Consider the following 19,905-nt stretch of genomic DNA (forward strand, 5'->3'; position numbering starts at 1 on the left):
TCTCTAAGCAAATCTCACAACCCAATGCAAGCAACTTCAGCAACTAACTCTGACTGCTCCTCTAAAGAAATTAAAGATTATTCATACACGTAAGAGGCTATTGTGTTTTCATCTAGGAACCTGAATCAATATTACCATTTTATGCCCTTACATGGCTATAATCAATAAATATCCCTATAATGGCATAAGAAACAGATCCATATTTCAGTAAATCGCCTTTGCAGCCCAAGGCATGGCAAAAGCTACTTCCTTAGATTCCTAGAAAGCACAACGAGTTCTTTCAACACACCAAACCTCCAGCAACCTGGGAAATCCCCGGTTGCTTTGTTTTGATTTGTAATAGAACTCCTGCGAGCACTGTAAGAACGGCCAGTTCTTAGTGACATCTTTATTGACGTCTTATGTCCAAACCTTATGTCAAACTCGGCACCTTTCAGGTATAAATATACCAACGTTGCCTTAGCAAACACACAGTGGTGGTTTTGGAGCAGAGCAGCTAATTTACTTGCCGAGAGCCCAGCAGATGCGGAGAGCCCACGGACGCTACCCCTCCTCTTTGAGGCGCTGAGAAAGACGCTGTCTTTTCTCCTGCGGAGAAAATCCAGCTCCGGCGTTTCCAGCCTACCCTTGCGGGTGACTGGGATGTCGAGTCCTGAGAGAGAGATACCAGACCTCCTACATTCTATTCCCAAGGTACAGTGCTGACTAAACCCTTAGAGAGAATTCTTGAGTCAGATTATTGGCAAAAACCTACTTAACTTAAACTGCTACTTACTTACTCCTTCCCACTTATTAGGCTTAGGTCAGGTACACCGGGGTAGGCGTATTTTAGAAGCACCAGTTGAGCACGTTAGCCTATGTATATATGTATATATATTTTATCCATTTTAAAGTGTCTTATGGCTAAGAAACCATATCAATGCTTTTAAAGTATTATTTCATAATACTCCTTTTACTGCACGTACTTTAGTTTACATTAAGTATTCCAATTGTGGCAATTCATTTCTCTTGCATGAGAAGGAAGACTGCTCAATAAATAATACCTTTTATTGAAAACGCCTGTCTCTCTATTCTCTGCACTCTGGTGAAACTAAGAATGCACATCTGACTGAGTGAAATAGCTGTCTATTGTTTTCACACGACTCTAGAGATTTACTCTTATTCTGAGGGAGCAAAGTTGTCATGTTTATGCGGTTGTCGGAAGCTGAATCCCTTCTTGTCTGAGCCAGGGAAGCTGATCCCTTCCTATTCAGTCAAGAAAGTTTCCAGTGACCTCTGAGCTAGCTGGCGCAAACCTAAATTAAGTCTAACATAGTCAGTAGAGACCTAGATGACCTAAGTCCTACGTCTACACTGCTGTTTATGTTATTTCAATGCGCAGGGCCTATAGGGAAAATAGGAACTACACTGCATGGCGCCCAACATTTGGTAAGGCGATAAAACTAGCGCAAGACGTTAGAGTAACTCAGTCGTGCTTTTTCACGCAGACCCTTTCTCCCGTAAATACTCCAATAGACGTCTGGAGTGGGTGAAAGGTTAAAATCCCCCGGAAATTAGTAGGAAGAGATTCCTATGTAGAGTTTTTGGTTTAGTCAACGTTGAAGGATACAGTGTCCCAAAATATTGTGCACCTAATCTTTTGTTTCCTTGGAAACCTGCTCTGCAAACTTTCATTAAAACAATGTCAAATAACGGTGACAACAACGAAACCGATGAAGCCGCAGTAGATGCAAATCAACGGGGTTTCGATGTTACAGGGTTTAATGAAAATGAACCAGGTGCAATTATCATCCCGGCAAACATAAGAGAAACTATAACTTTAAAACTTATAGAAAACGGACTGACATCACAAGGTGGTACAGTCATTTTCGTGATAGAGGCACATGAATATCGGCAGACAGAGGTATTCTATACATGGATAAACTTTCCAGCGGCAAACGCTACAACACACAAATTCCACTATTACAGAATAGAGGAAACTCCGGATGAATACACTCCTTTCGAGGATATGGAAATTCCACTAAATTACCAAGAGCACCTGCTCTGGTTTAAAGGCGCCCTAAAACATAATGATCACATCACCAGGCTCGGTCCACTAGGTAGACCAAGAGCAACGTGGCCGGTTCTAGCCAGCTACACACCACATCCTGACATTGATAAAATGTCAGACAAGGAACTTTTAGCCCAGCTAAAATTACTAATTAAAATTTACAGACAGTTAGTCCAATATGTAATGCGGACTACAACAGTCCAACCAGCTGTTAACATTCCACAGCTGACCCCTCATCAGGGGAACACAAATAAAATTACACCACAGAACATACAATCATGTCCTGGTAAAACACCCGCAAAACAGGAACAAATTCCATTCTGGCTAGCACAAAAAATAACTCAAATAGAGGCAGTATTCCCGAATACTACCCTTAGTGAGAAACACAGAATTCTGACTATCTGCCTTCCAATGGGGGTCACACCACATGTGGTGGATTGTGACACTTGGGGCACAGTCTTTGCTTCCATTTACACAAAAACACATGGTGTTCCGTCTCTGGCGGTAATACCAGATGTACTAAGACAGATTCAAAATGAATACGGTCCAGAACCTGCTTTAACTCTTGGTATGAAATTACTGAAAGACTTCAAGCAGGTCTCGGCTATATTATTAGCCAACATAAAAGGAGAAGCAGCATCTGTGGCGATCCGCCAAAAATTGAAAGAAACAGATATAGCAGACCAACCAATTAAACTTGCCAGAATCATAGAAAAATCCTATGAAGAACTAGGTAAAGATAGTTTGGGTGGGAAACCGGTAAAACCCCAACTACTTGAAAATCCTGAAAAGATATTTATTAAAAATAATCTAAACACTCCCAAAAAAGAGCTGGGATGAAAATAAACAATCCACTCCCAAAGAAAAAAGTGTCCAGTCCAGAGGAAGGTCTCCTCAGCGGAGAGAAAGAGCTCCGAGCCGAGAACACCAGTCTCCCCAAAGGGAGCCCTCTGAGAAAAGATACAACCTTAGAAATAGGGATAATTTGAAAAAACCTGATAGATATCAAGATATTGATACACGTCCCTCTCGATCTTTTTCGCAGAAATCGGAAAGAAGAGGACAGTCAGAACACAGGGAAGAGCACGTCAAGTCCAAAGACAAGGAACCTGCTCAAAGTAAAATATTACAATTTCCAAGAAAGAAGGTAGCCAGTATTAAAATAATCGAACATGCCGAGGATACTGAGGACACAGCTGAAAAACGGAGAGTGGGCACAGACTATGCTAGACAGCGCAGCAGAAATCACCATAACTCGCAAGATCCTGATGAATCATCTGGAGACAGTGGACACGAATGAATACATTCAGGTGGAAATTGCAGACACCAGAGTTAGCGAACCTCATAAAATATACGAAATAACATTGCGTATAGAGGGAGATAAGACTAGGAAAGTAAGGGGTCTGTTTTGGGATAACCTCTCAAAAGGTGTTTTTATCTAGGAACCTGAATCAATATTACCATGTTATGCCCTTACACGGCTATAATCAATAAATATCCCTATAATGGCATAAGAAACAGATCCATATTTCAGTAAATCGCCCTTGCAGCCCAAGGCATGGCAAAAGCTACTTCCTTAGATTCCTAGAAAGCACAACGAGTTCTTTCAACACACCAAACCTCCAGCAACCTGGGAAATCCCCAGTTGCTTTGTTTTGATTGGTAATAGAACTCCTGCGAGCACTGTAAGAATGGCCAGTTCTTAGTGACATCTTTATTGACGTCTTATGTCCAAACCTTACGTCAAACTCGGCACCTTTCAGGTATAAATATACCAACGTTGCCTTAAGCAAACACACGGTGGTGGTTTGGGAGCAGAGCAGCTAATCTACTTGCCGAGAGCCCAGCAGACGCGGAGAGCCCACGGACGCTGCCCCTCCTCTTTGACGTGCTGAGAAAGACGCTGTCTTTTCTCCTGCCGATAAAATCCATCTCCGGCGTTTCCAGCCTACCCTTGCGGGTGACTGGGATATCGAGTCCTGAGAGAGAGATACCAGACCTCCTACATTCTATTCCCAAGGTACAGTGCTGACTAAACCCTTAGAGAGAATTCTTGAGTCAGATTCTTGGCAAAAACCTACTTAACTTAAACTGTTACTTACTTACTCCTTCCCACGTATTAGGCTTAGGTCAGGTACACCGGGGTAGGTGTATTTTAGAAGCACCAGTTGAGCATGTTAGCCTATGTATATATGTATATATATTTTATCCATTTTAAAGTGTCTTATGGCTAAGAAACCATATCAATGCTTTTACATATTATTTCATAATACTCCTTTTACTGTACGTACTTTACTTTACGTTAAATATTGCAATTGTGGCAATTCATTTCTCTTGCATGAGAAGGAAGACTGCTCAATAAATAATACCTTTTATTGAAAACGCCTGTCTCTCTATTCTCTGCACTCTGGTGAAACTAAGAATGCACATCTGACTGAGTGAAATAGCTGTCTATTGTTTTCACACGACTCTAGAGATTTACTCTTATTCTGAGGGAGCAAAGTTGTCATGTTTATGCGGTTGTAGGAAGCTGAATCCCTTCTTGTCTGAGCCAGGAAAGCTGATCCCTTCCTAGTCAGTCAAGAAAGTTTCCAGTGACCTCTAAGCTAGCTGGCGCAAACCTAAATTAAGTCTCTAACATAGTCAGTAGAGACCTAGATGACTTCAGTCCTACGTCTACACTGCTGTTTATGTTATTCCAATGCGCAGGGCCTATAGGTAAAATAGGAACTACACTACAAGGCAATTTGTAACAACACTTTCCAACCTATGCTGTCATTCACTCCCAGTAAAACATTTACCAGTGGGATCTCACTCTGATTGATACATTTACTCCCTGTGCACTGAGGTCAACTATGCCATCCACATCTCATAATCACACGAAGATAACTTCCTCATCAATAATGCTGTTGATGACATCTCAAGACAAGCCCCACAACACAACGGACAACTACATACAGTGTTTTCTACACTGAAACTTACCACGTCGGTATATATCCTGGGATCTTAGTCCATGAAAGACCTGATAACCACTTCAACTTATCAGCATCAAGCACAACAATCACACGTCAAATTAAGTCAGCTCTGCATAACACTACGCAGCCATTTCAAGATACCACAATCAAAGCATAAGCAGTACCAACGTGTGACCCTATTAATACTCACACTCCTCCACCTCCACTGGTACAAGTTGTTTCATAACCATCAGAACTCCATCAATCCTTCAAACGAACCATGTGATTTTGGGGTCTGGACTGGTCTTGGGCAATTTCTAGTATGGACATCCTAACACCCTCACATCAGGGGAAAACCATTGGAAGTGTTACCAGATTTGATCAAACTTTTTCTGGCCCCACTTCAGTACCATTGGTCCTCCGAAGGACCTTTGCAGCTGTCTGAGAGTTTTATGAGAGTTAGCATTAAAAGTCAATCGAAATTTCAGTTAGGAGTGCAACCCATTGGCAACACAATGATGACCAGGAATCAGTGGCCAAGTTCAAAAGATGTATTAACAGTTAATAATCAAATTCAAATAAACAACTCTCAGTACCGGTGAACAGTCAAAATATCGAGTCCGAAATATCGATTGGACATAATATCGAGTTTTAAATATAGATTGGACAAAATATCGAATGGACAGAATATAGATGTCAAAAATATTGTTTTTAAGGTAAGTAATGTAATATCGAATGTTAAAAATATAGAAAGTTAAAATATCGAAGTATTTAATATAGATTGTTAAAAATATCGATTTTTTAATAATATCTAATTTTTTATAATGTTTTTTATGTTATAATATGTGTGAAAAGTGTGTATTTATGTTATAATTAATTTTTATTAAAGAATTTAGTATTTTTCTTTTTTGCGTAATTTAATTCTGTAGCGGGTTGTGGGTTTATAGGGGAATAGGGTGGGAAGTAATTTAATTATAAATAATTAAATAAGTAAATTTATTTATTGGTATTATTTTTTAATTAATTGTTAATTAATTTATATTTGGTAAATAATTAAATTTTAATTGGTAATTATTTTAATGAATTGATTAATTGCTAATTATGTTAATTCTACTCATTTTTTTGTGTAGCGGGTTGTGGGTTTATAGGGGAATTGGGTGGGAAGTAATTTAATTATAAATAATTAAATATGTAAATGTATTTATTGGTATTAATTTATAATTAATAGTTAATAATTTATATTTGGTAATTAATTATATTTTAATTGGTAATTAATTTTAATTAATTGATTAATTGCTAATTATGTTAATTTTACTAATTTATTTTCTGTAGTGGGTTGTTGGGTGGGAAGTATTTTTTTTATAATTAATTAAATAATTACATTAATTTAATAGTATTTAATTCTAATTGTTTGTTAATTAATTTTTAATTATTAAATAATTAATAGTTAATTAGTAATTAATTTGTAGTAATAGGTAACTAATTGTAATAATTAATGTTAATTAGTAATTTTAATTGATTAATTATAATATTATATTAAATTGGTAATTACTTTTAAATACATTTTTTATAGATATTAATTTACATTTTTTACAATAATATATGAAGTATTTACTTTCCCTAATGTTGCATTCTCTGGAGTGGGGATAGTAATTTTAACCCCTACGCTATCCTATGTTTTCCCTACTGTTGCACTCACTGGAGTGGGAATAGTAATTTTTACCCCTACGCTATCCAAAGCTTTCCCTACTGTTGCACTCACTGGAGTGGGAATAGTAATTTTAACCCCTACGCTATCCAACGCTTTCCCTACTGTTCCCCCCTCTGGAGTGGGAATAGTAATTTTAACCCCTACGCTATCCAACGCTTTTCCTACTGTTGCACCCACTGGAGTGGGAATAGTAAATTTTACCTCTATGCTATCCAATGCTTTCCTAACTGTTGTACCCACTGGAGTGGGAATAGTACTTTTTACCTCTATGCTATCGAAAGCTTTTCCTTCTGTTGCACCCACTGGAGTGGGAATAGTAATTTTAACCCCTACGCTATCCAACGCTTTCCCTACTGTTGCACTCTTTGGAGTGGGAATAGTAATTTTAACCCCTACGCTATCCAACGCTTTCCCTACTGTTGCACTCTTTGGAGTGGGAATAGTAATTTTTACCCCTACGCTATCCAACGCTTTCCCTACTGTTGCACTCCTTGGAGTTGGAATAGTAATTTTTACCTCTACGCTATCCAACGCTTTTCCTACTGTTGCACCCACTGGAGTGGGAATAGTAATTTTAACCCCTACACTATCCAACGCTTTCCCTACGATTGCACTCTTTGGAGTGGGAATAGTCATTTTAACACTTTTGCTATTGTACGGTAATAATATTGGATATTATTTAATTATTTTATGTTACTATACATATATGTTTTAACAAATGTGACTTAAAAAATGTTTTTATAACTTTTATTAATTATTTAATTATTATAAGTTAATTTAAGTATTTTTAAGTATATTTTATTAATTAATTTTTAATAATAATTTAATTTAACATTGTTTTTAATAAAGTCGATATTTTTATAAACTATATTTTAGTAAACAATATTTTATACTCAATATTTGTACTTACCTGTTTGTAGACACAAACTCGATATTCTGTCTGTCGATATTTTTTACACGATATTTGTGATAGTCGATATTCTGTCCCTCGATATTATGTCAGTGATCCCTCAGTACCATATTATAAAGATACAGAACGGCAACATGAACTCCCTGACACCAAAAGAAATTGAAGCAAATTAAAATCACACAAACAAGCAGTTCCCTGACTGCGATACAAAACAATAACATCAAAATCTGATGCACAGAGAATAACCTCTCTCCTATGCTTTAGTAATCTACAGTCTCAAAGTCCAGAGGATGGTTTAGTTGACCGAATCTTAGCAAATCAGGGAAATTCCATAAAGGAAATCAGGTCAAAACAAAAAGAAATCAAATAGGAAAACAGCGTCTCAGAAGCTCGATCAAGAGTTTTCTATGGGTCAATAATAAGTATCAGACTAAGCCACACTTAAGCAGAAATCAAGAAGAACATTTTGGGCATAAAATCTCTTAAAGTCTATTAGGTTAGCAATGGCTCAAGGAAAGAGAAAATCAAGGAAAGCTGTCAGCAACGAACCTGCAAGGAATCTGAGTCGGAAAGGGGTCTAGTAAGCGATCTGCATACCAGTCTGTGAGAAAAATCTGAGTAACAGTCAATGGAGAACGGTATATTATAACATGTAAAGTCCATTGGGTAACACCCCCTCAATTACATCATTAGGGGTCCACTGAAATCCATGAATTGTCACGTTGTAGACTGCAGCATTGCTTGTTTGTTCCACACTGGACATTGAAACAACATCTAGCCCTCAAGCACTCGTTGGTTGCAACCTTTGACAATAGTTTATTCAGTTACAGCTCTGTTTCTACTTGTACCTTTCTTCAAGGACCTTATCTCATTCTCCTTATCCCTAGTACAATAATGGATCTGTTCTAAACAAACAATGCATGTGAATACCTGCAAGAAACGTTGAGTTAGCAAAAAATAAATCAGCTTTATGCAGCATGGCGAAATACAGGCCTACTCATGTTAACTTCTACAATGCACATTTAATATGCGTGTGCACATTTAAACACAAATGAATATACATTTCTAATGCATTACGTTTCATACCACATATAATATTCAATAAATCATCATAATATTCAATGATAACTATGCCTGAGAACCACATTTAAATCAAAATATGGAATATAAATGCACACAATACAAAAACATCTTCTTTTCTAATAAGAGTACATCCTATTCATGTAAGAAAGTGTTTAATCATAGTTTAAATTAGTGACGTGTTATTTATGTGAAGTAGCACATGCATTTAAAAAGTTACATTTCATTTCTATGGTGAATACATTTTCTACTAAATGGGGATTATTCTTTATTAAGCAATCTAAATTAAGGCAAGACATGTATATAAGTAAATTCTCTAAGCTTACAGTGAAGGCGCTCTTTAATAATTGACAAGTGCAAGACTAACATTAATTTGTTAAATCATACATGAATAATGTGCTAAGTGCACTTTCATGAAGTGTCTGTAACATTTGCGGCATGTAACGGGTGAGCAATCTTTGCGCTATACCAATAGTTTGCCTTCCACCTGACCACATTTTGTAATTCATGGGCAACTCTCTTCATCTCACACTGCCCAAGTACTTTGTCTTAATTGTGAGCACATATCAAGTAATAGATCAGTTACTGGTTTAATTTTACAATTAGATGAACTCTGCAAGGTCTAGTCCAAGTCAAATTGTAATGAACCATAATCTCAAAGCTATATTTATGCCTATGTATTTAAGCTTGCATATGCAGATATATGTTATGCACACATAAACAGATTTACTAGCATGAAGTTCATGTTTAAGTACATCTCCTCACCAGGAATGGATGTAGTCGAGAAGCATTAGTTGCAGGGTCAAAATACCCAGTGACCTTGTACATGTTCAGAAACGTATACGTTTAAAGGTGTTTACCAACCCTTTGCCAACGCCTTGATGGAATTAATTGCAAAGTTTCCTCTGGCAAGATCAAGATTAAACCTGTTTCATGGTTAGAAAGGAACCCACATCCAAAAGAGAGATGTATATTAGCATATGGGAAACGGAATTCCCAGCAGTTTGCAATGGTAATTTTGTAGGCCAAATTGTGTGAACATGTGAAATCTTGAAAGTCATATCTGTGCACAGTACAATACCACAGAACTCTGGAGACACATTTGTGACTTTCTTTTTTTTTAAAAGGAGTGACGAATTTAGGGGCCGATTAGGATGGCGGACATAATGACATAATGGCGGAACTCCCGTGCTCCGAATTAGGTTGCACCCGCCACAGTGGCGGGTGCATCCCGCATTTTTAACATTGCGGCAGGCAGTGCATGTGCATGTTGTGCGTTTCAAAGCACAACATGACAGGCGGTGCCTGCCATGTTGTACTTTGAAACGCAGTGGGGTACCATAGGTACCCCCCATGTGCATCCCCCACACCATCTTCACCCTGGGGGCCAGCAACGGGCCCCCAAAGCAAAGACCGTATGCCTTTCCGTGGCGGCATTCCCACCACAGAAAAGCATTCCTCAAAGCCCATGCTAATATGGCTGGCGGTGTCTGATAGACACCACCACCATATTAGACCTTTTCCACCACGGTCGCAAGGCGACCGCGGCGGAAAAGCGGCAGACAGTCTTTCCATCCGCCGCGGTCCCCCCGTCATTGTACTATGGCGGGGGGAAATAGGTGGCGCACGGATGGCGGACGGATTGCCACCGCCTGCATGGCGGTGGCGATCCGTCTGCCAACCTAATCGGCCCCTCAGTTTTTACATGTTTCACTTAACGGTTTTTCACATTCACATTATGTGAGTACCAACTTTTCGTTTTCTAACCAGTTTCATGCATTTATGAATGTTTTCCTTTCTGTTCCAGGTTTATCATTTACCGATGACCCAACAACCATTCCCCCTTCTAACTTTATCAAGTATGGAGACAGCAGCTACAAAATTGTACGCTCTGAGATGAAATGGGATGAAGCACGCAGACACTGTAAGGCAGAGGATTCAGAACTTGCCAGCATTTTAGATTCTTACACGCACTCATTTCTAACGACGCAGGTGTTGAAGTATATGAAGCCTGTATGGATTGGTCTTAACAGCAACATGGTAAGAATATAAATTTACACTTAAAGTTCAAAGCACACAAAAATAATGTTTCAAACTCAAACATTGCAGGATGTCTTCTTTTTATACTTAGGGCCTCATTTCCAATTCAGGTGGAAAATGTGACTTCTTTTTGGGTACAGAGTGGGGGTGCACCCCCACCACCTCAGCAATCTGCACAGCTTGTGCCCCCCCTTCAATGAAGTGCCACTGGGGTGGCCAACCATCCTCCATTTTGCATGTTTGCCGGCAGTCACAGATTCTGTCCTGCTTCCTTGCACTGAGGCACTGCAGGATGCCAATTCTCACTCCTTCACACATTTATGAACTGTAAAAGTGGTGGGTTTCTCTTGCTGGGTAGGAGAAGGTATAGCATCAGAGGGATCCTGCACAATGCAAATTCTGGAGCACATCACATTCTGCTGTAAACCACCCATTGCTAAACAGGCCTGAATGAATCAATTAAAACCATGCTGTGGTCCATTACTGGGAATTGCCATTAGCATCTGTTTGTTTCCATTAAGCCTATTTCAGAGTGCTCACATATTGTCAGATTAGTGGTCATGGGACACAGACAGAGTATGATTTGCCCAGGATCAAGCAGTCTCCTAAAGTAAATGACCCGGAACTATAGCACATTCAGTTATCTGCTCTAAAGCTTATAGACTTTACTCAATTTTGCATTCTGGTAACTGTGCCATGAGACTGTACACTTCCAGACAATGGAAGAGCTAAATGTCTGTTTCTGATCGAGTGGCAACCAATAGGCTACAACATAGTGACTATGTCCTGGAAAAGTTAAGCTCTAGGCCTATCATCCCCAGTTGTTGTCTAACGGGTAAATATGGAACCTGATGACAGTATGGCACCCTATGGTTCTTCCTACACAATTTTGTTTTAAAATAAAAATCTGGTCAAAAATGTGCAAGAAAGCATCATAAGATTCTGAATTTTGTTACACTGAATGGTTGAATACATTTGGTTTTACTGCATTAATCTCCATTCGGCTCTCTAAGATAAAGAGTGATGAAGTGTTACTACACCAAGTAAATACCAAACCCTCGCTACAGTTATTTCCTTGGCCCAGTATTATCACACAAAAAGCTGTGGGACTCATAGTAAGTACCTTAGTCTGATCCATATTTCCTTCGATATAGTGCATTGAGCAGAGGCATCTGAGAAACTTCTTTTTTCGACTGTCAATCAAAGAGCATACATTGCACCATTTTAGTATGCTATCCGAGCTGCTCTAATCAATCCCCTTAGCGCAATAACACACCTTTGCCTATATGAGTTCGAAGGAAACTTCCCACAATGTCTGGCTGCTTTATACCAAAAAGTGTTTGAAGGTGTATAACATATCTCTAAGGTAGAGTTTCGTACAGTCTAGAGTTATTTTCCAATACGTTTTCAAAGTTTGCAACTTCAGAACTTTGTGATCTCAGGGGCTGAAAAGATTAGAGTCTCAATTTCAACCTATACAGTGCATTCTACAGGTCTTGATGCCAAACATGGGTCACTGTGCTTGATTCTGCCATCATTTGGATTGATAGGCATGCATAGAAGTTAAATTGTAACAATTTCCTGCCACTACAGTTAATACCCCTCTCATATGTCAGAAAGTGAAACTTCACCAGCAGCCTGGTGGAGATAAAGAGTAGATATATCAGAGCATTTCAGCCAGCACGACACTGAGAATAAGTCACCAGCTAGCAAAGAAAAGCCCTACTGGCTCTTTTGTCCCCACGGGAAAACGCAACACATTACAAACAAAGAGAAGAGATGGCCAAGCTCGCACAACAAAATAACGACCAAAGCAAGATCCTACTCATGGGCATTAAAGCCTCATTGGGTCCGGTCCAGATGAAATTGTGGTGTCCAGAGCAAATTCTTCTATTCAAGCTATCTCCAAGCAGGCTCCGTCCAACTCCACTTTCCTCTTGCTTTTAGTAACAGGCAGATCCTTTATACTTCCAGGAAAGGACAGGTTGAGTCCTCCGAGGAAATAAAGGTTCTCAAGGCATTTTCGATATGCTGGGCTTTGTTTAAGCCTTGAGTAGAAAAGCAGCATGGAGTCCTTACCTGATGGTGCAGAGCTGCTTTCTAATTGCAAATGGATAAACATTACTCTAGAGGGCCAGCACTTACAGCAGGCTTGTACATTGGTGTAAACCACAGACATTCACAATGTTTGACATGTTCAAAAATCCACTTCTTCTCCCAGTCAGCCTTGACTGCAGTGCTCTTGGAGTTTTCAAAATTAGAGTGCGGTGAAACTCCTGTGGTCAGAAAAATGTGTATCGTGTGGGAGGTAATCCACACTTCCTGAGCAGATACTCTTCAATTTCTAAACAGTGCATTGTGTAAGACAAATGGGAGATCCCATATATGTGTATCAGAGAGGATACAGTATAGATATTCAAAGCAGAGATAGACTAATTGTAAGCAGATAAGTGGTAGGCTCCCCCTGGAGCCAAACAAATTAGGTCATGTTCTGTAGCAAAGTTTCCCCTTAGTAGGGATACAGGGCTTGGCAGAAGAAGCAACTTTTGGGTACCACATCCACAACAGCAGCAATGAGGCAAAACCTCATCTTATGTGGTAATCACTGTGTCCTCATGAAGGACACATTCAGTTATTGTGCCCATGCTCCCAGGCATGTAGTGCATCCTGCATGTCCTTTATAGTTGTACCACAACTATGTTAGTGCCATTCCAGTAATCTAAGCGTCCCTCACAATCAGCACATAGGTCTTTTATTTAAAGCAAAATGTGGACACTCTGGCAAAATACAAAAAAACACATTGAAGGAAGGTTTGATAAGCATTTATGACAAAGCAGTTCTATGAAGTAAATAAAGCACATTCTGGAGAGTAAAAAATAAAGAAGAAATAGAGAAGAAAACAAGAAACAATCTGTAAATACTTCTCTCATATCCAAAAGAGCAGCAGCAATATACTCTGTAGACTATACTTATAATTTGTTCACGCAACACAGCAGGACACTCTGTTGCTCTGCTCTCCCCTTACACTGGTGGACATGTGGCTTCCTAGCGCCTGCACAGTGTAGTAACTGACTCCAAGCAGATGGATGATTTTCAGGAGGATTTATTCAAGGTCAGTTGGAAGATCAATAGTACAATAGTATTCAGCCCAACCAGGAGCAGCCAACCAGGCGCTCAGCCCTTCTCCAACTGTCTGCTTCATACACTAACGTTCTAAGTGACATCAACTCAAGAGTGTTCTACAGGTGGAGGAGTGGAAAGCATTTAAAACATAATAACCAGGATACTACATATCCTCCTTACTTCTAAAGTAAAACAAAAGAAAAGAAAATATACTCAGGTGTATACGCTAGTAGACATAAATGGAGAGAAGAGTACTAGAGACAAAGAAAGCAACAAAGAAATATAAAAGAAACAGATAACATATCCTCCTTTCTAATAAATGAGACAAAGAAATAAAGAGAAGAAAATAAATCATCAATGAGTCCTCTCTGTACACCAACTGGCCAGGAAAGTGCACGAGGGACATCCAAATCAGGAGAAAAGTAGATGACAGAGAGGAAGAGAAATACAATATAAAACTCCTTCTCCATACAATCATAAACATTTGAGTTTTAAATAAAATAGAAAAGTACTGGGCTACAGTGTAATCAAAGATAAGGAAAATGGAATAGAGAAACACCCAGTCTTATATGGACCACTGCAGTATAGTTAAAAGGTAAAAGCCCAAACTATACACCCAAGAGGGTAAAAATATGAATGTGCAGAGGGAAAAAAAAGAGAACATTAAACTGTTGTGCACTGTAGAAGTAAATCAAACAACCTACCCCAGACACCTTAAGAAAGGTAAGAGCGCACACCGTAGTGAAGGTTTGTAAATGTAATGACAAGAGTAATGTCATGTCCATAAGGACGCACCCCGATCAGAGGTACCATGTTATGCACGAGATGATGGGGATACCCAACTAACATACCTCCGGAGAGGTCAGGAGATTGTGCATTGTAAATGCGAGGCAGAACCCACACAACCAGTAAACCTACATAGGTAGGTGTGCACTGAAATACCTTGTGAAAAGGTCAACATTGTGCACAGTAATAACAAGACTAAGAACCCTGTGTGACACCTCGGGGGGCAAAAGCAATGTGCACTGTAATAATAGGACAAAAACCCCTATGTGTGACACCTTGAGTAGAGGTACAAATTGTGCACTATGTGAAGGAAAAAACATTGGACACCCAATACAGTGTCCACTGTGTGAAGATACCCTATGTAGAGTAAAATAAATAATATTGTGCACTGTGTGAAGGTAAGTACCTTAGATACCCTAAGTAGGGTAAAATGTGAATGTAACATTGAGCACCTCCACTGGAGGTCAATGTGTATGCACAGAGAATGGGAGAGACCCCCCAAACAACACACCTCACGGAGTGGTTACAAGACATTGTGCATTGTAGAATAGAATAAAACAGTATAAACTGTAAATCGAAAATCACTGTAAAGTGTAATAAATAAGAACTTAAACATTGGTATAATAATTCTAAACAGTGAAATATTGAACATGACTTTACAGAAACAGATCTGTCAATATTCAAGTCGATGTAGAGAACAGACAAGCAGTAGAAATAAATTACATTTACTTTTCCCAACTTGACACTAGATGGCAGCGTAGCGATGAATAATGAAATTCATGAAAGCAAGAAATACAATTTCTAACAATTAAAATGCTACATTCACGAAAGAAATGTCACTTCCAATGCCACCTCTAAAAAAACGAATCCCTGATGTTTTTGAAACTCACAGGTGCTCCGATAAGGCAGCTGATGCATGCACCCGATGTAGCGTTGTTCAAACAGTCCGGTGTTGTTTGAATAGGACATATAGAAACATGTCCTCATAACGAAAGACTATGGGGCAGATTTATGAAGGGCTTGTGCCACGTTTACGCCGCCGTTGCGTGACGCAACGGCGCGGAAACGTGGCGCATCCCTGCGCCCTATTTACAACGTGACGCATTTAGGAGATGCGTCACGTTGTACAGCACTGCGCCATGAGGAGGCGTTCCTGCGCAGGGGGGGGCGTTCCTGCGCAGGAACGCCTCCTGAAAGTGGCTGAGTGAAATCTATGAGATTTCACTCAGTCACTTTCAGGGCAATGCTGCGTCAAAACCCTGCGCCTGCTTGAAGCAGGCGTAAGGCTTAAGGCAGCATTGAAAGAATAGGCCCCCCCAGAGCATTGCTGGAGCTGCGTCGCGCTTGCGACGCAACTCCAGCAATGCGTCACTTTTACGGCACAGATGCGTGACGCATCTGTGCCGTTTTTGCCCCATGGTGCGCCGCATCATAAATGCGGCGCACCATGGGTGGCGTAGCTGTGGCGCACTGTGGCGCATGTTAACTGGCGCATCCCTCGGGATGCGCCAGTTAACATAAATCTGCCCCTATATCTGTGAGAATGATCGCGTGAAAATACAGCATTCAACAAAACTTTACGTGAAAACGCGTCGATGACATAACCCCTTACAGTGCAAAGACGCGCTTCGTTCCTCATTGTCCCTCGTTGGTGTAAGTCCTGTTCAAGACTGGCACAGGCATCCTTTCACCATGGTTCACGGGTGCCTGGGTTGTAGGCAGAATTGTGCTTGTGCAGGAAGGCACACCTTCCTGCACGAAAACAATCCTTTGAGGCTTTTTCCTCTTTTGACGTGTGCTGCAGAATGCCAAAGTACACCACTCATGGTAAATTTCAGAATGCACCAAAATCCATGGGTGGATGCGTGGGAACACTCACATTTTACCATGGAATGCTTCCCAGGGGCAGAGTGATGCAAGGCAGTTGCGCAGCCTTGCATTACTCCAGATTTAGCAAGCACCACAGGGCCATGCACGGTGACCTTGAAGGCCTGAAAATCTCATCTAGATTTTCATGGCCCTTGCATCATCTTGTGTTTCAAAGGGCAAAGCAAAATTTTGATAAATATGCTCCTATTTTTTGGGCCATGTCACATCAAATCTCAACTCAGAGTGCCAGAACTGCATCCTTAAATATCAGAAAACTGTCATATGTTCTTTTTGAACCTATCTGAGACTGAATCGCTTTCCCAAAACATCAAGTTGTCTGTAGGGGATGTATGTCGTTACAACGCATCCTTTTTCCACGCATGCCTTTACAACACAAGTCGTTACAACGACTTGCGTTGGGGGATGCTGGATAGTGAATAGTTTAATTTACTATTCCAACTCCAGTCCCCGTGGATAGTAGGGAAGGTTTTGGATAGTAAATTAAACTATTCCCTATCCTACAGCGCCCTCCAGCACAAGTCGTTGTAACGACTTGCGTTGTACATCCTGCGTTGTAAAGGTACTGCGTGGAAAAAGTTTCATTGTAAAGGATGTTTCCCGTCTGTAGGTTTACGTTCTGTGTCAAAGTGCTCTTACTGCTTTCTAAAGTCAGAAGGACAAATAAACATGCGATGTGCTCCAAGATTGTCTGTGTAATCCTGCATTACTTCAGCTACACATGTCTATCCTCCTTTCTCGTGCTGTACAGAGATTCAACTCTAAGCAGACTTGTGTGGCTTCGTTTATACAGTTCCATCCATCTTGCAGCAAAGTACCGCCATGCAGGGCCTGATAAAGTTTCAGCTGTAATCTGTTCTGGTTTCATACACACACAGATACTACTAAAAGAGACAATAAACCATTCCTCTCTCCAATATATCGACATTCCTTCAGGTCACCTAACCAAACTACAATTTACCGCTTGTAGGCGCGAATAGGTGCTCATCAACACAACTGCCTACACTCTGTGCCACAACCCACCAGTTTCCACATACAATAGAAAAGTTGGAGTGAGTGTGCAATTAACGCGTTCCACAAACATACCCACATATCTGAAAAGATGACTTTTGTGTTTAATTCTAGAAGCTAGAAGATGGACGTAACTGCTGATGTCCATAGCACATGCGTTCAATAGCCAGTGCAATTGAACTGCATAGTTTTTGCTTCGCTTCCAGTTAACCTGCAGCGACTATGCAAGATCAGGAAAAGGTGTTTGTTAGATCCCTTCATAAAGTCTCTACGGATGGAAGATTGCAGTTTGGGTTACATAGAAGCATTTCATTAGATTTGTCTAAGAGCAAGCATGGAAAAGAGACAGTTTACCAAATCTCTGCGAAGCAAAGCATGCAAAGTGTACTAATAATAGTGATAGCAGTTCTTGCGACATTTTCATGCTGTGATGCCTAAATGGCTACACCTGCACTATGCAAAGTTTTACTGGTCCTAGACCATTTTCTAACCAACTAACCTTCAAGGTTATCGAAGGTTGAAATGGCCAAAAGGATTCACAGCATCCAAATCTGAAAAAATAGGCAGCCTACTCCATGCTGTGCAGGGTTTGCGGCGTAGCCGTCATCCCCGGGCCATATCACACACTAAAAACCCCATCCCCTGGGGCCAAAGCCAATTAAAAAGGGAAGAGGGAGTGTGCCCCCCTCCCTGGACTTTCTTGGGCCCAAGGGACCCCAATCCCAGGGGGCCACATTTAATAAAAAGGGCGAGGAGTGTTCAGCCACCCTTCCTGAGCCTAATTAGGCCTCAGGAACCCCATCCACTGGGGCATAAATATGAATAAAAGGGGTAGGGAGTCCACCTGGCCCCAAGGATGCCATCTCTAAGGGCCCGCATCCTTTATAGGTGGATGCTTCAGTGCCACCCGGGGCACCCACCCACCAATAAGTTGGGGGCTGTGGGGGAAGCCTGAGGGCCCCAGTGGCCCCAGCCGGGTTCTTGATGTTGCAGGAGCAGGCATTCCTCCCTCCCAGAGGGAGCAGCTGCTTTTTGCATGCTCCCACCAGGGGAAGCAGTAGGTGGTTTGTTTGTCACAAGTCTCCTCCCAACTGGGTGGAGCAATTTCAAATCTACCACTAACTGGGAGCAGACTTGGTGTTTGCTCTTGTTTGGTGGGAGATTTAAAAATGCTCCTACCAGACAGGAGCAAACACATGATTACCGCTCCTGCAAGTGCTGCCAAGGAAACTACTGTGTCCCGTAGGTGGGCTCCCTCGGGTATAATGATTGAACTGGCACAGGAGGATGGGTCCCTGGGGCCTTATAACGTCTCAGGGAGGGGTATCCACATGGAGCCTCCCCCTTTTTAACATTTTGTTCCCTAGCCCTAATTAGGCTAAAGAAGCTGCAAGCCCCCCCCCCCCTCCTTCATAAAATTATGCAGCACCGGAGGATGGGGTCTCTGGGGCTTTATTAGGCTCAGGGCTGCAGATACCCCCTCCCATTTTATCAAAATAGAAGCCACAGGGATGTGGTCTCCAGGGCCTTATTGTGCTTGGGGAGGGGTGCCATGCCCCACTTAAGTCATATGTGCACTGCGCCTCCCCTGAGGCCCTGGTCCCCTTCGGGTTTTATTTGGGAAATGTGCATGAGTCATTGCTATTTAAAAAATGTTGCCACAGATTTGCAGAACCTCTTCTAAATCTGAAAAAAGAGAGGCAGCAAAGACACAGCCAACCCATGCTGTGCAGGACCTTCATCATAGCACCCTCCCTGAACCATATCATTCCCCGGGGCCAAAGCAAATAAAAAAGGAAAGGAAACTTGTGCCCCCCTCCCTGAACTTTCATGGGCCCCAGGGACCGCATCCCCTGGGGCCAAACTTTATATAAAAAGATGCAGCCCGAGCCCAATTAGACCTCAAGGACCCAATACCCAGTCCCAAGTCCTACAAAAAGTGAAAAAATACATAAGGGGTAGGGATTTATTTTTAAAGCATGGGCTCCTGTGCATTAAAAACGACATTGAGGTAGGCAAGGGCATGCTGGAAGGGCAGCGCACATATTACTTAAGTGGGGGAGTGACACCACTCACCAAGTCTAATAAGACCCCGGGGATCCCATCCCCTGTGGCTTCCATTCTGATAAAGCGGGAACCTGGCTGAGGCCTGGGGACCCTGGGGCTCCCACCTTTAACTGATGCGGGCCAAGGAGGATGGGGCTCCTGGGGCTACATAGGCTCGGGGCAGGGGGCTGAGCAGGTCCCCTTCCCTTTTTATTTATATCTCTGCCCCGGGTATTGGGTCCTTGAGGTCTAATTGTGCTCGGGCTGCATGCCTCACTTCCTTTATTCATTGCTCTGCCCCTGGGGA

The 19,905-nt window shown here is 41.2% G+C and overlaps 1 protein-coding gene across 1 annotated transcript in view; it reads left to right on the forward strand.

Annotated features, from left to right (window-relative positions):
• Nucleotides 1-19,905, forward strand: part of LOC147688873 (macrophage mannose receptor 1-like) — a 731,375-nt gene that overhangs the window by 625,938 nt on the left and 85,532 nt on the right. The window contains exon 24 of the mRNA XM_086941773.1: nucleotides 10,513-10,745. Coding sequence (XP_086797899.1) covers nucleotides 10,513-10,745 — 233 coding nt within the window. The remainder of the gene's footprint in view (nucleotides 1-10,512; nucleotides 10,746-19,905) is intronic.

Source organism: Lissotriton vulgaris, chromosome 10, assembly GCF_964263255.1.
Source record: "Lissotriton vulgaris chromosome 10, aLisVul1.2, whole genome shotgun sequence".
NCBI lineage: Eukaryota > Metazoa > Chordata > Amphibia > Caudata > Salamandridae > Lissotriton > Lissotriton vulgaris.